General features: G+C 38.6%; 1 protein-coding gene and 1 long non-coding RNA gene across 4 annotated transcripts in view; one reads left to right on the plus strand and one right to left on the minus strand.

Moving 5' to 3' along the window:
* The first annotated feature begins 64 nt into the window (after positions 1-64).
* On the plus strand, positions 65-5,225 carry LOC136289489 (uncharacterized). The gene is made up of 3 exons (XR_010720804.1): positions 65-91; positions 3,093-3,318; positions 4,988-5,225. It is a non-coding gene; the product is annotated as an uncharacterized lncRNA (long non-coding RNA).
* A 7,613-nt stretch (positions 5,226-12,838) lies between these two features.
* Positions 12,839-15,663, minus strand: part of ATP2B1 (ATPase plasma membrane Ca2+ transporting 1) — a 59,710-nt gene continuing 56,885 nt past the window's right edge. For 2 of the 3 annotated variants that reach the window (XM_066183363.1, XM_066183361.1), the window contains one exon: positions 12,839-14,310. In XM_066183363.1, coding sequence (XP_066039460.1) covers positions 13,999-14,310 — 312 coding nt within the window. In that variant the 3' untranslated portion in view covers positions 12,839-13,998. The remainder of the gene's footprint in view (positions 14,311-15,663) is intronic. The other variant, XM_066183362.1, reaches the window with a different exon arrangement.

Raw genomic sequence — 15,663 nt, forward strand, 5'->3', positions numbered from 1 at the left:
GCGGCTTGGGGGGTGCGGGGGGCTGTGCTCTCGGTGGGGGGCACGGTTCGGCGGGGCCGCAGACGTAGGTGGGATGCTCGGCTGGTGGAAGGTCTGGCCCGTGTTAACCTCGACTTTGTGACTTACAAATTCATGCAGGGCAGCTGTGTTTAAAACCTCAGACTGATTTTGTATTAAGCTACCTTAGATAGTTTTGCCTCTTGTCTTCTTTTTCTTTAGTTGTTTCTTATTTTTGGTCAGGCTTTCTAGATTTCTAAGTTGGTACTCAGGTTTGTATCACACAGAGAGGCCTTGTAAGAAACCTTTAATGCTCAGAAAAAAATACACCTACCTTAAACAAAAATTAAGAAAACCCCAACGCTGCAACGTTGTTGTTAGTAGTGCTGTGAATGTTTATGCAGCTTCATGGAAAGCTAGGTGAGGGAACCAACCTCGCTGGAAAAGTACTGCTCCCATAGCTACGCTAGTAAAAACAGAGTTGGCAGCACTTAGCAAAGAGAAGGGCTGTGATGTCAAAGATGTCATTCGATATGCGAGTGTTCCTGAAGAAGTATCTCATACTGCAATTACCCTTTATTTCCTTTTTAAATCCGGTCTGCCTTTTACGGGTTGTTCTGACATTAAACTTCTACATCTACAGAATCAGGTCAGTAATTAGGCCAACATACAAGAATTGTCACTTATAGGACAGTTCTAAATAAGTTGTGTTTAACCATTAAATGCACATTTAAAATCATAACTGTGGAAGTGGTGAAAATAGTAGGATTATCACAAGTATATAAGGCAGTTTCCATGAAAATCTACTAGCACTCCTTACATTGAGGTTATGTAGGTTGATAATTTGCCATTTTGACTTCACAATATGAAACCCTTTTAAAAAATAAGTGGTGGGACAAGATATATTGATTTTAACTTGGACTTATCAAAAGCTACAGGTTTTCTGCCATTATTTGGTTTTGATTTGGCTTATTGGTGGACTTTTGTTTTGGTGTTTTGGTTTGCATTTTCTCCTTCTACACACTTCACCCTTCCAGCCTTTCATTTTAGTCCCCGTGATTTACATCACAAAATAAAATGTAGCATTAAAAGAAGCTGGTAATGGTAAGACTTAAATGTTCTGCAGTCTACCCCTCTGCAGGAACAGTAAGTTAAGTAGTTAAATTAGGAATAATTCACCATTATTAAAGTCTTCCCGCCTTTCTCAACCTTTTTTCCAACCATCATCTTTCTGCCAGGTTTTTTCAGCTGTAAGTGTGTCTCATCAGGGACACCACATTTAGATTCTGTCTCTCTGGGCTAGTATTAAACTTTGTGTGATCTTAATTTATTCTGTATCTTCTCCTGAATGAAAGTACCATCTCTGCTGCTTTAATTGTGTGCTATGTATTTTCGGGTTTGGATCTGTTCTGGAAGGTCCTTAAAACCGTGTGGTCAGAAAGTTGTTACTTTTTTTAGGAACTAAGCTAAATGACAATTCCCAGTCCTACTGAATCTTTTTCCTTTTGCCTTCTTTAGAGCTGCTATGCTTCTGGCAGCTCAGTATACTTTACTAGTTTTGGTATGCTAGCGATAAACTGGAATCCCTACCTGCCCACAAAATTCCTTGACTGTAAGTTACCAGGGAATAGGCATAAAGCAAAGGAAGGGCTGTGATTTTGGAGAGTGGCATCCCTCTTTCTATAATTTGATAAATGAATGTTTCTCAAATTGTAGGGCTTACAAAGTTAGTCTGTTCCTTGCTGTTTCTCCTCACCTGAGAGTCCTTCGAAGACTCAAAAATGCTGATAGAAAATTACGTATTCCTTTACTGCAGATATGTAATCAACTATAGTGACTGTAGTTATAAAACTGGCAGGTAATAGTTTTTATGATGATTATGTTCCTGCATTAGTATGTATCAATTTTATTTTTAGAATTATTTTAAGATTATTGTAACTCCTAATAACACAATTATGAGTTGGCATTGTCTTTTTAAGATTGTGATATGCAAGAGCAATTTGCTATAATAAGTTGTTGTGCACTGTGATGACAATGATAAATGGTGCCTCAAAAATATGTTCCAAGCATCATGTGTCAGCAGGCTGCTGTTTCAGCAGCTAGGGAGATTTTTTTTTTTTCCCTCAGGCACTGTGTTAAGGTAGTGTATGTCCAAACAAAAATGGTATCTAGAGAAGAACACTTTAAAATGGTAATTCCAGGCTTGTGCTGACTGCATGGTCACTGCTGGAAAAGAATTAGTAAAAAGATGTGTAGAATTCAAGAACACATGGACAAACATGATAACCTTGGTGCATGTATGCTGCAATGCACACATTAATTACACTAATCACATATGATTTCATAATAATAATTGATGTAAAACAATACATGAGCACAAGGGGCAAATATACTAGCAATATAGTAGCCCACCAAAATTTCTTTCATGTCTGAAATGAGGTATTTTAACTTTGTGTTAATCTTACTTTAAAATAAAATGAGAAGCCCCAACTGTAATTATGTGGGATCCTATTGGGAGCAGCTGTGGTGGCAGCAGAGCTGTCCAGGCTGCCAAGAGGCCTCAGGAGGTCATACTCTGTCACTAGAGGGGAGTGTGAGATCTGCTTTGCCAGCGTGATGTTGGGTATTCATCCACCTATGTGCAGGAAGAAAATGTAGTCCAAGGGCATAAAGATTGAATTGCAGGCTGTCTTGCTGTTGTAGAACCATTATACCTTATGATCTTTTCTTCTCCATCAACATGGTTATGAATATAAAATAAATATTAAACCTATGAAATAACCTGTTGAGTAGTGTTGGTTTTTTGCTTCTGTTGAAATTTTCTTATCAAAATCCTGTTAAAGTCTGCTTGCCAACAGCAGCAAGAGAATGGAAAAGAAAAGAATATCAAGTAGGTACATAAAGATTTGAAATACAAGGGTGATTTGGAATACATAGGATGTTACTTTTAGTCTAAGAAACATTCTGGCATTCTGAGGGAATCGGCAGGTGTAATGGCTGAGCCATGTCTCCATCATATTTGTAAAGCCATGATAATCAGGCTGTGATTACCCGTCAGTGACTGGAGTGACATTGACTACCTGTAACTTTCTCAGGCACTGGAGGGAAGCAGTTACCACACGCAGACCCTGGGAACTGCTCACCTTTGTGCCCGACGAGATCATGGAGCAGGTCCTTCTGGAAGTTACGTCAAAGCATATGAGAGGGGATTGTATGAAGGTGATTGCAGATAGCCAGCATGGCTTCACCAACAGCAATTCATGCCTGACTAATCTAGCGGCTGTCTATAATGGAGTGACTGCATCAGGGGAAAAAGAAAAGGTAAGTGATGTCACTTCACTTCTGTAAAGCCTTTAATACTGTCCCTTCCAGTGCTTTTACCTCTAAATTGATGTGGATTTGATGGATGGACTATTAGATGGCAAGGAATTTTATGACTGCAACCAAAGAGCTACCAGTGCTGAGTGGTATCTCCCCAGGGGTCTGTTTTGGGGCCTATAGTATTTAATATCTTTATTCATGACATAGATAGTGGGATTGAGTGCACCTTCAGGAAGTTTGTGGGTGACAGCAAACTGAGTGGTTCAATTGATATAGGGGAAGGGATGCCATTCAGAAGACCTTGACAGGCTTGAGGAGTTGGCATGTACAAACATCATGAAGTTTAAAATTGTCCTGCACCTGGCTTGAGGCAATGGCCAGTATCAATATAGACTGAGGGATGGATGGATTGAAAGCAGTGGAGAAGGTACTGGGAATACCCATGGATGAGAAGCTGGACATCACCCACAATGATACATTGTTCTGATTGTGTGCCTGTATCAAGCACAAAAGCTGCTGCCACAGATGAGATAGCTAGACACTTGTCTGATTCCAAAATGGGTGGTGTCATTACATCTTATCAAGTCATGCTTATGAAATGGTAAAAATCTAATCAATAGGCCCTATTCCACTGGTGAGGCATGCACATGTAGTGGGTCTTTTTGGAGGTAGAAAGTCCAACCTGCAATTACCTTACCCATTCCACGCATTCCTTTTTGAAACTCCCTTTCCTCTCTTGCAGGAAGGCTGTATACATACATAACTGTATGTGTGTCAGCTTGTGTCAGCCCCTTCTTGCAGTGGTTCTAAATATGAAATTTTATGCTGATCTGAGCATAATGATGGACAACTCCTGAATGGCTGAACAAGCCATGTACCATAGAGTGGAGTGAAGCAGAAGGCAGCATCTGCTTTGTATGACAAAATACTAAGCCAGGAAGAATGCCCCCAATTTTCTCATTAGAACATGTTTGCAAAAAAACCCCTCAGGCTTCCAGTAGCATTCTGTTGTATCGCAGAACGTTACCTGTTTTTATCATCTTGCATTACTAATTGCAAGGCTGCACCATATGGACATACTACATGCAGAATCTCCACCACAACCCAGTTGCAATTCCCCAGGTGTTTTACAGTGACAATTAGCAATACAGGTACTGTGGAGACTAGTCCTTGCTGCAGGAAGAGTCAACAGGGCCACGTAGCAGACAAGATAAGCACCAAATTGCTGCAATTCACTTTCAAAGTTACAAGGAATACCTTGTTGCCACAACTTTTGCAGGTGCAGTGGCAGGAATTGCCCAGGGAGCATGGTCTGATGGCTTCTGCCCATTCAGAACAAATCCAGGCAGTTTTCCATCAATATGCTATAATGCTGCAACCTAACAGGTGTTTTCACACCATACAATCTTTCTGATGGAGACAAAATACTAAATTCAGGCTAAAATGATCAGAAGGAAGCCTGTTGGAGATAAGAGGTCTAACTTACTCCAGGCACTCTTTACATTTTTTTCCCCTAACTATTACTTAGAAATTGTTTGCTGGCTACTTTCATTCTAGTTTAAGAGAAATCATCTTTAACTTGGTTTATATTTTGAAGAACATAGCCTGTCATTAATATAAGCAGCTTATTCTTGCACCCATAAAAGATGCTGTTTTTTGAATTTCCCAGCTGTTGCCAGAAAAGGGTCCTCCATGATTGCTACAAGAGCTGCCTTCAAGATCACTCCTGCTGCAATGAAGTTTTCCTGCCTTAGTATTCAATACGATTGTGAAACTTTATCTTCACTAACAATATACAAACACTTGCACATAAGCACATTTTACTTGTGACACACCACTTAATTATCTTGTCCATGTTTAATTTTGGTATTTTAAATAAAAACCACTAGATTAAGTTTCTGATATCAATTTACCAAGAACAGTTGGTGTTCTAGTTTTGTTATGCTCCCTCAAACCTATCATCACTTATGTGAAATCCTAGAGTGATCCATAGTGGTTGTCAAATTTTGGTATTCAGATTCACAGCACTGATAATCATTGGTTCTTCTTCCAACCAAGACAAGAAGTAAAGGTGACTGAAGTACTCTAGTGTAAGTAGATGTCGGATGTAGTGCACCTGACATTGATGCCTCAAGCTGGATGAATCTGCTTTAAAACACAAGCTTTTCAGCTTGTATATTAACGTTTTTTTTGCTCTTCTTACTCCTATCCTGTTGCCCTGCTTTTCTTCCCCAAAAATTTTCACAAACCTTCTCATTGCTCATATCTTTCCTTCCACTCTCCCCTTTCAATTCCTACTTCCTTCATCTACAGTGAAGGTTGTTAGTTCCTCGAGCTCTAGACTGGGCAGCAGGAGTTACGGGGGAGCACATCTGTGCTGCAGTTTTGGCTGAGCAGACAACACCCCACACCACCAGCCTGCAGCAGTAGTTTACCCAGAAATGGTTCCGGTGTGGTTGACCACACTGTCACAGAAGCTGTTGAAATGGCACAACAGAGGGAGCAATGCAGGAAGAGAGGAGTGGTTACCTGGGCCAGCATCACATATTACAATCCTACTCTGTGAAAGGCTCAGTTGCAACTCAATCACATCCCTGCAATGAGGTGGAGCAGTTTGCTTATAAAAGCTACAGTTTTGCTGGAAAAGCCAACAAGGCTGACTGTAGAGATACTTAAACGTTGAACTTGTCTATGCTCCTTGCTGGGGTAGCAAAAGAGATCCCCAACACCAGAAGATCTTCCCTGAGAGGCGTCTAAGTTTCTTCAAAAGCTTGGAGATGGTAGATCAACAGGCATGAACAGAAAAATAACAAATTCTCTTCTTAAAAATGGCTAAGCCTTTTCTTTTCACAACACAAAAGCAAACCACTTGAGCTGTATAATTTTATTAGGGTGCTTAGTACCTAAATAATTTTTTCCATGAAGTTTCCACTAAGGCCTGATTTCTGAGTTACAGCACAATCATCAAGACTTATAAAACTAAAACAAGGCAAGAAAGCCACAGAAGCACATCTGGGTTTTTTTGGCAATATCCCAAATGTAGTCAGTTTAGAAATAGCTATCTATGGCTTAATTGTTGGACTTGGATTGAGTCCAAGTGCAATATTTCAAATTAAGTACATGATAGCATGCATGAGTGTGTCCCCGTATTTCAGTCTTTTGGACAATGATTGGCAGAGATGAAGCATGACTTTGGAAAAGAAACACTGAGGGGTCTATTGGTTGTGCTAATTGCCTTTGGGGACAGTAATGAAAAAAACAATGGAAAATTGTTTTCTCAAGTGGTATTTTATCAGCTCACACTCCTCATCCAGTGATCAAAAAGCCTGTAGCACTTCTTCATTCAAATATGTAAAATGCTGATTGTGTTGATTGGTATCAAGCTGACACTTGATAATTTAGTTGATATTCAGACTTGGACTGTTCATGGCCCTTTTGAAAAGACTGAAGTCAGTGACATTCAAAGCTATAATAACTGTATTCAAGTACTGACATGCCTACAGAATTGGCTGGGCATCCCAAGCTCTTTAAAAATGGCAGTCCAGAATGCTTTTAACCTCCTGCTGTAGAGTGATCTTTTGTTGAATCTTTAAGAGTTTTGAAATGAAACATGCTTCAATATATTGACTCTACAGATGAAAATTCTAAAGATTTCTGCACCTTTAAGGTAGAGAGCCATTACAAAGCATACTGGGAGTTAGTGTTGCAGGTACTCCCCCACATCCTCTAAACATACTTGTTTTAAATGTGTTTTAATTTCAAAAGGAATGTGTTACTTCTAACAAAAAAAATCATATTTCTGTTTTGCAGAAACTCAGCTGTTTTTTCAATAGTTAGAATGTCAAATTTTGGGTCGAATCATCTCATTACTATAACATTTGATCAGCCAGGCAGCTAGTTTTACTATACAGGTTCTGCATGGACTCTGAAACTTTTTCTTATTACAACAGTTTAAAGTTCAGAATAGCAGTTTCTTAATGTTTTTCCTACATTAGCATTAAAGTTTTATAGGCGATTATGTGAGAACCAATAAAAAGAGAATCCAAGACTGATATAACACTAATTTCTTTAGGTGTAGCAAAATATTTCTGAAACTCAAGGCGGAAGAAGGGAACATTTGTATGCAACATCAGAATTGATACGGCATTTCATTTAATTTCACCAATACTTTGCTCAATTAGATAGAAGTCTGTAACACCACCACTTCATGATTACAGTAAGGAGAAAAGTCAGCTTCTCAATTCTGTATAAATTATAGTCTTCTATGACTATAAACATAATTTTCAGTGCTCTTTGTCTTGATCCATTAGAATAATATAAATTTCATTAACTTGTATGCCTGTAAGAGAACCTTCTTTTTTTAGAAGCTGACCTTAAACTCTTGAAACCAGAATAAAAACAAAAGAGTAACTTTGAGAAAAAAGGACCAAATTCTTTCAAGACAGTCCTAAATAGAGAGCAGGGCAATGAAACCACACACATCTTCAGATAAAGTAGAGTTTAATTTTCCTTAGAAACAGCCACAGTTTTTTCTTTCTACACCTGAAAGAGGCAAATAACAGAATGAGATATCCTTTCCTTGAGGAGAAGCTGATTTCCACAGGTCTGCAGCTTTCTAGAGATCATGTTAAAATCTGTGGGCTTTCCTATGAACTACAGACAGCCAGTCGCCGTTCCAAAAGGTTTATTAGAGCAGAAGTGATCCAAGCTCTGCTATCACAGTAAGCATTACAGTAGGAAAATATCAGCAAGCCTTTTGGTCAGGTGAGTTTAAGGTAAGAGGAAGAAAATAGTCTGTTGCTTTCTTGCTTTGCCTCAGGTTTGATCATTTCAGTGACTGATGTCTTTGTTGAATTCCATCTACGTATAGAAATAATATCCATGAGGATAATGAAGAAACCCAATAGAATCACATCTTCTGCTCTAGAATTTCAGGATCATAGAATTACTGAGGTTGGCAAGGGCCTCTGCAGGTTATCTACTCCAAACCCCTGCTAAAAGCAGCATCAGCTACATTAGGTTGCTCAGGGCTGAGTCTAAATGAGTTCTGTTTGTCTCCAAGGATGAAGACTCCCCTAACTTCTCTGTGTGTTTTCTTGTGTTCAGGCAGTTTCATGTGCTGTCAGTTTTGACTGGCTGGGACAATCAGAAACTAATTTCTTATGATGGCATCAATTTAGCTATGTTCTGCTAAGACATGATGGGCTTTATAAAATCTTTATGGACTAAGTAACCAGCCAAACCATTCCAGAATGGTGATATTTGGTCTGCAAATTCTTTTGGGCTTAAAACCTTTGTAATGAAACTCATACTGTTGTTTTTCTAATTGGGAGAAAATCTGTCTGTCTCTCTTCAATTCTTTTTCCAAAGCCAGTTCTTTCCATAGATCTTATTGAAAGAGCTCTCCTATGAGTTGCTCTGGGCTACAGCACTGAAAGATGCTACCATATAAAAAGTACTCCCAAAGTTTACTGAGTGGTGAGATGTTGAAGAAGACAGCAGAAGAGAAGATCAAAAGCCAAGATAGGCATATGATAAAGGAGACAAATCCACAACTGCATATCTTACCCAATTTGTCCTTCACTGGTTCCCTACAATCATCCTTTGGCAGACTGGAATGGGGAAGACAGGAAGGAGATACCAAGTTGTAATTCATATCTATATTCTGCTAGATTTATTAGAACAGAGCCTAGTTGATTTGGCAAAAGGAAAGAAGCTAAGAATGACTCATCCTTTGGGGAAATTAAAATATGACAAAAAGTACCTTTTCCAGAGTTTTCTTTTTATTTAAAAACACTTATTTATTAGAATGCTTTTTGAATTATGGTCCTCAATGAATTAAACTGTTGCACTGATCAGAATATTAATGGCCAATGGCAAGTGATTGAAGAGAAATCTTCCCATCTCTAAAGCAGTGTTGTCCAAAACAAAATCCTGGTTTCTACCAAAATATCAGTTCAAAGAATTTCCTATTTCATGCATTCTGTGCCCGACTCATGTATCTTTTGACTGGTCCTATTGCATGGAACTGAATTGTGTAAATTGTTAATTTTGCAGATTCACTCATCAAATGCATAGCACAAAACACTATGCAGTAGCTGCCAGCACAGTATTCAAAATAAGCTATGTATTTCTCCACAAACATCTGCCAAATACAGGCTTACCTTCAGGAGATAACAACCTTAGGTCATAACTGAAGAGGCTTTGTACCTAACAGCCATCAGAGCAACCAACTTGTGGAAAACTGAGAAAGTCAAGTTAAATCCTGTATTTGTAAAACTGAAATTGTCAAAGATAACAAGTATCTTCTAGGGACTATTTGTAGAGTGGCTTTGTGTATTTTATTGTATCTTAAATCAAAAGCTTTGGGAGGATTTTCACACAAAGCATTTGAACTGTACATCCTGATTCTCTACAAGAGACTGAAAGCTTTAAAACAGGAAAAGCCAGTATTCATTCTGTGCCTGAGCAGTTGCCATAGAGTGAATCCAAGACTGTGCCTTTGCCAAGGAGGAAAACATAGAAATATTTTCTGCATGATCATACTTACAAATCTTTCAGCATAATTCAGCTTCATGCCCTGCAAGAGAGGCAGCCTAGGAAAGCAGATGAAGATGTTCAGAATAGTTAGATGCTGCTGTGTTTGCAAGGGCTCAAAAGGATACAGAACGCATACTTCCATTTTAGTGAGCAACTGCTGCTTCAGGTTTGTACTGACATTTGTCTTTCCACCAGAATGTGAGATGATGTTCCAATATTCCAGAATGTACACTTCCACCAAAGGCTGTTAATTCCCAGAAATACTCCTGTTAGTTATTTTTGCAAATTTTAATTCCCACCCTCTTCTATCTGGGGCAAGTCAAGGAACCCTTTTCAAAATGATAATTGTATAGATTTTGCAGAAAACTCTACGCTAGGTATACATAACAGTAGTAAAGAGTCATTATGCAGTGAGCTTTTACATGCTGTCTTTTTTCAGTTGTCTAAGCCCAGCCCATCATTTTCTTAGCAAACCCTCATCTTTGAGCACAAAGGACAAGTAGTACCTGTAGGAGGCTTCTGTTTTAGTCACTAAGTCGTATCTCCTTGGTGGATGCTGCAACCTCCTGAGAAAGGTGCTTAGGTATTTCTGTATACCAGTTCAGGGGAGAAGATTGGCAGGAACAAGGCTCTTTATTCTGGCCCAGAATTTCTCATGACATGGCCCTGAATAAGCAGACCTAATCAGTCTGGAGATAAATTGGAGTTGTACCCTTCATACTGGCCAGGCTAATCCAGAAAGTTAAGGCACTTCAGAGAGGGCTTGAAATCTGTAAGGTCAGTTGAGATGCACTGCTGGGGGAGAGGGTGCAGGTAGAAAAAAGCAGCAGCTCCTTAAAAATCAAGTATTTGCATTAGAAAAGTAGTACAGACATAAAGATATTCTACTTTAATTTATGTAATGCTTACTATGATCTGGATTATTCTAGAGCTCTGCAGAGGCTAGAACTGCTAGCAGTAGAAATTGAACTTATCAGGCCTTTGGAATCACTTTCCAGCACTCAGTATACACAAGTTATCCTTCTATGAATATTACATTTGCTTGCTTACTGCAAAACACATTGGAAAATTTGCTATTATTCTAAGAATGCCTCTGAGTATGTTATTTCATTTTTTTGGCTGCTTGTCCTTGCTACAGACCCCTGCATTTACCCACTCATTTAGCATTAAGGCATTTGTTTCCATTATTCTCTCCAGACTACTCCATGATGCAGCATTTTCCTGTTCCTGTTAAGGTCTATGCAGAAAAAAATGAGTCCTTTTGTATTACCATTTTCAGCCCTTCTTCAGAGCCAAGATGAGGTATCCTAACATATTCACAACTACATAAACATCCCACCCAGGAAACCACATTTTAAGCCACTCCAAATAGTAGTCAGTCTAGTTTATGTTCAAAGTCACTATTGCTCAACCATGACCTCTTGAAAGCGAATGAGCATAAAATTGTAGCAAGAGCTGTTTTATCGAATTGGTGTGCATTTCATGTTTAAATCAGTACTGTACTGACATTCAAGAATTTCAGTCCCCATACAGACTGAGATGAACAGCACTTTTATTTATTTCAGTTACAAGAAGACAAGTAAACCTTACAACCAGAAAGGCAATGAAGGCCTCATGAGTTTAGTGAAAACCATTTCATAATCTAGGCAATACTATGATTTCTTGAGATCACAAAGAAAGCATACCCCCCCCCCCCCAAACAACTTTTCCTTATTTCTGTAAGGAAGTTTCCTGTAAGAACAGCACACTGATGTTAACAGAATCAAGAGGGACCAGCGATGTACAAAGCCTACATTCACCCTCCCACCCCCCACAAAAGGCTTAAGTGTAGATTTTATTCCAAAAGATAACATGCAGTCATGATCACACCTAGAGAAGAGGGGAAAATAAAGTCTGTTTTGAAATGAAGTCAAATCATTACTCATTAATGAAGTTAAATGAAGATACTTTTCCACATGGCAGTGTACTTCACAGGTAAAGAAAGCTCCCTTTATTTTAAGCCAATGCTTATCAGACTTTTGTAGTAAAGAGAAAATAGCTTACATAAAAACTGACCCCCCCCACCAAGCGCTCTAGATAAGAACTATGATGTAAGAAAAGTGCTAGAAACATGTGGGAGAAATTACTATACAAAGTGTCAAGTGCAACCCCCCACCCTCAACCCCCTTGCCTAGAGAATTCAGTGTATTTACTGAAGTACAATAGAAAAGATGGAATTCAGGAATGGTTGACAGTGGGATACAGTGCCACAGGTTGAACAATATCCACTAAAGGACAACCCCAAGCATGCACGTAACCCCACCACAAGGGAAAGATGTGCTTGAGCTTCCCAACCTGCTCATTTCTGCAGTTAGCTCTAGCATTATTTCCTTCCTCATTACCAACTTAATTCTTGCAGTCCTTTGAAGGGACCACTTTAAAAAACGTCCATAATTCTGGATTATTTGACAAAAAAATTCGTTTTCTATTTTAAAGAATACAGAGCTGGAAAAAGAAAATCTTACAACTCATGTCTTCTGTTGCTCTTTTAAGTGGTATTGGACCTAGAAAACATGAGGAAGTGCCAGACCAAGTACTGCTTCATCATCCTTCGCTGTCTGAACAATACAGCAGAGGCAGACCATAACTTCTTCAGTCAATCTCTAGTCGATCAGTTCTGGTGCATTTCACCTGTGCTTTATGTCAGTTCTCAGTCTCCCTCACTTAAGCAGTCAGAGATACATTCATTACATGGTACTCACAGTAAGTCTTGCAATTTCAGGCAGATCTATGAATTCCCCAGGAGTATCCGTTTGACTCAGTGAAGACTTTTGAGTACCTTAACTTACATTCATTCTGGAGGCAGCCACCATGATTCCATTAACCCAAAGAGCTATTTGGAGTGGGGCTGTTACCATCTTGAAATTGCAGTTTAAAGGTAAGCAGTAACACAGAAGAGTACTTTCTGTATTTCCAGTGAAGGAGCTGAGAAAAAAAAATCTGTAAGAAACCATTGCTGCAATTTTATTTTAACAAAAGGGCAGATTTATTCATGTTTACAAACAAGTTTCAAAAACAAAAAGGAGAACATGTATGCTACCCACTAACAACCTTTCAAAATGCCAACAGCCCTCATGCTGCATGAAGGATCTATAGATTAGAAAAAAATCACAGTTCCACTCACAGTTCACCAAGACAGCACTAAACTAACATGATTAGACAAAAACAAAGGACTAAGATTCTGATGTATTTTGATTTAATCCATTTTGCCCGAGATAACAGAAATATTTCAAGCAAGTTCCATCATGTATTGATGTCCTGCATTAAACAATCCTACTAAGTTCTGAACAAAAGTTATTCATTAAGTTTCTCAAAATTTTTAAAAATTAAACAGTTGTTTCAAAACCATTAAGTAGTAAATGTATTTAAGAAACTAATTAGGACAGAGGCCATAACTTCATTAGAACACCACTGCTCATGTTTTTACAAAGCATTAGTGTTATCTATTTGGCTATTAGTAGTAGCAATTTATCTACAATATTTAACAAGGTAAATTGCAGGCAAAATTTAGTACAGTTTCAATAGAAACACCCTTTTCCTGAAAATACAGCAGTATTTGAAGGACTAGTTTTTTTGGTTTTTTTGTTTTGTTTTTTTTTGTCTTCTCTGCATCATTTATAAGGAAGCTTCCCATCTATGAACAGGAACAAAAAAGTATCTACAAACCTTGTAAACAGATCTGTATCATTTATAAACATAAATAATCCAAATTATTAACAGCCAACAGCAGAAATTAAAGTATCAATTCAATGATCCAGGGCCTCCTTGCCCTTCCCAGCTTTCCCCTCAGAAAAGGATCATGATAAACTAAAGCTCTGCTAACACACTCTTCAGGACCATTCTTAGTACAACAGATGATCCACAGGTCACTTATGCTGAGTTACTGTTTATCTGTCAGAGTTCATTATTACTCCCACCCCCAGAAAAGCACCCTCCAGTCTGGCAGAAAGCTTTTTTTTAAAAAAATAAATCTACATTCGTACAAGTGTTTCTTCTGTTGAAGTCCAAGACAAGAATATCATCTTGTCCATCATAATGTGTGAAGAGACCCAGTTTCAATTTCTTTACAATGCAGCTAGTGTGTTAACATTCAGCTTACAATCAGAGTGATGTTTCCAAACTATGTAGTGGGCTCCCTGGGGATGAAGAGGTAGCAGACTTGTTCTTGTCTGTTGTAAGGTGAATTCCACTGTCAACCGCATTGTTATTTCTATTGGGAGAGGGAGGGGGACTAGAGTTGCGTTTTGTTGGAGCATCATCTTCAGCATCAGTATCATCAATAAGGGGAATATGAGGCTCGGAGTCTTCTATTCTAAACTCAGGATGCGTCATAAAATTGTGAATTGAACTTCGTGTCTCAGGTTTCTCTAGCCCCTCATACAAGGAGCTACGAAATGCATTCACCACTCGGATCTGTAAACAAAGAAAAAGTATTGTTAAAATGCTGCAGGTTTATTGATAATGGCATGGTTCTTATGAGCTTGAATCCACAAACAGCTAGACATGAGTGAATCAAATTTGTATGATGCAGTGGAACTTGCAATAAACTGTAAAAAATGAAGAGCGTTTCAGTAGAGCACTGCCAGTGTACACAATAGGAATAAAACTTGTGAAAGTACTGCAAAAAGCTGAAGGGCCCTAAAATTCAGACATGGCACTAGAACTGTTTAATTACTTAACATGGGCTAAGCATTTTTCGGAAGTGAAGCCAACAAATATTTACTTATTCAAAAATTAAATAAATCTCAATGAGTGTTTCCTTGAATATTTGGGTGAGATTGGAGGGAGGGAAGAAGGGGAGAGGCTGAAAATAAGTTAGGGGATAAAAGGGCCACTAATTCTCATGCTAGGAATTAGGATGTCAACTGACTATGAAAAAGCCAAGCAAGTGTAAGCCAATGTCACAATGAACGAACATTTACGAAGTCATGCAAAAAAAGGATACCACTGTAACAGCTGTAAATATTCGAGTATATAGCCATTCACCACGCTAGAGAAAGCTCTTTAGTGAATACTGCTTTGGAAACTTAAGACCAGAACTAGGAAATTGGATACTGTATTGTACAGTTTAGTAGCCAGGACAGGTTGTAACTTTGAAGAGGCTACTTAAGTATAAGAAAAAGCAGGATGATCAGCCTTTGCGCAAGTCTTCAATTTACATTGAATTCATGAACACCATTCCCAGGCTGAGGACTGTTTTGTGGGTTTTTTTGTTGTTTAGTATTTTTGGACCCAGAAAGCTAAGCTAACAGAATTCATTAATAAACTTTTCATAGTAAAATTAGATACAAAAGAAAGTACAGCTTTGTTTTGCAAACTGTGCATGTCCAGGCTGACTTGAATTTAAGCTTTCCGAACTATTATTTGAATGATGAAACCAGCTGCCCACACCCCCCTTCTCCCATGCCCCATGTTTCCCTGACCAACTAGAGAAATTCAGGATTCATTCTTGAACTGATAAAACAAGTAAGGTGACGCAGAAGTTATTGACTCACTTATCCAACACTTTTCCTGAGACAGTTTCCCCCACTGATGACTCAATTCTCAACATCCCTACCCTGAGCAAGTCTCCAGAAAAGCAGTATGAAATAGTGTTAAATAGTAAGCAGCAGAGCAACTCTGTAGTAAACAAGAACTTGCTGTTACAAACAGCAAGTCAAATTTAAAGCTTTGTTTAGCGCATCCAAGATGACTTGTTTCAAAGCTGAGAAATACATCATGACTAGTGCTTCCAGAGTTCCTCAGCAGGAAAAAATAAAGTGACTT

The sequence above is a fragment of the Chamaea fasciata genome, unplaced genomic scaffold (genome assembly GCF_029207755.1).
Source record: "Chamaea fasciata isolate MVZ Bird 193981 ecotype frontalis unplaced genomic scaffold, bChaFas1.0.hap1 SCAF_5, whole genome shotgun sequence".
Classification (NCBI taxonomy): domain Eukaryota; kingdom Metazoa; phylum Chordata; class Aves; order Passeriformes; family Sylviidae; genus Chamaea; species Chamaea fasciata.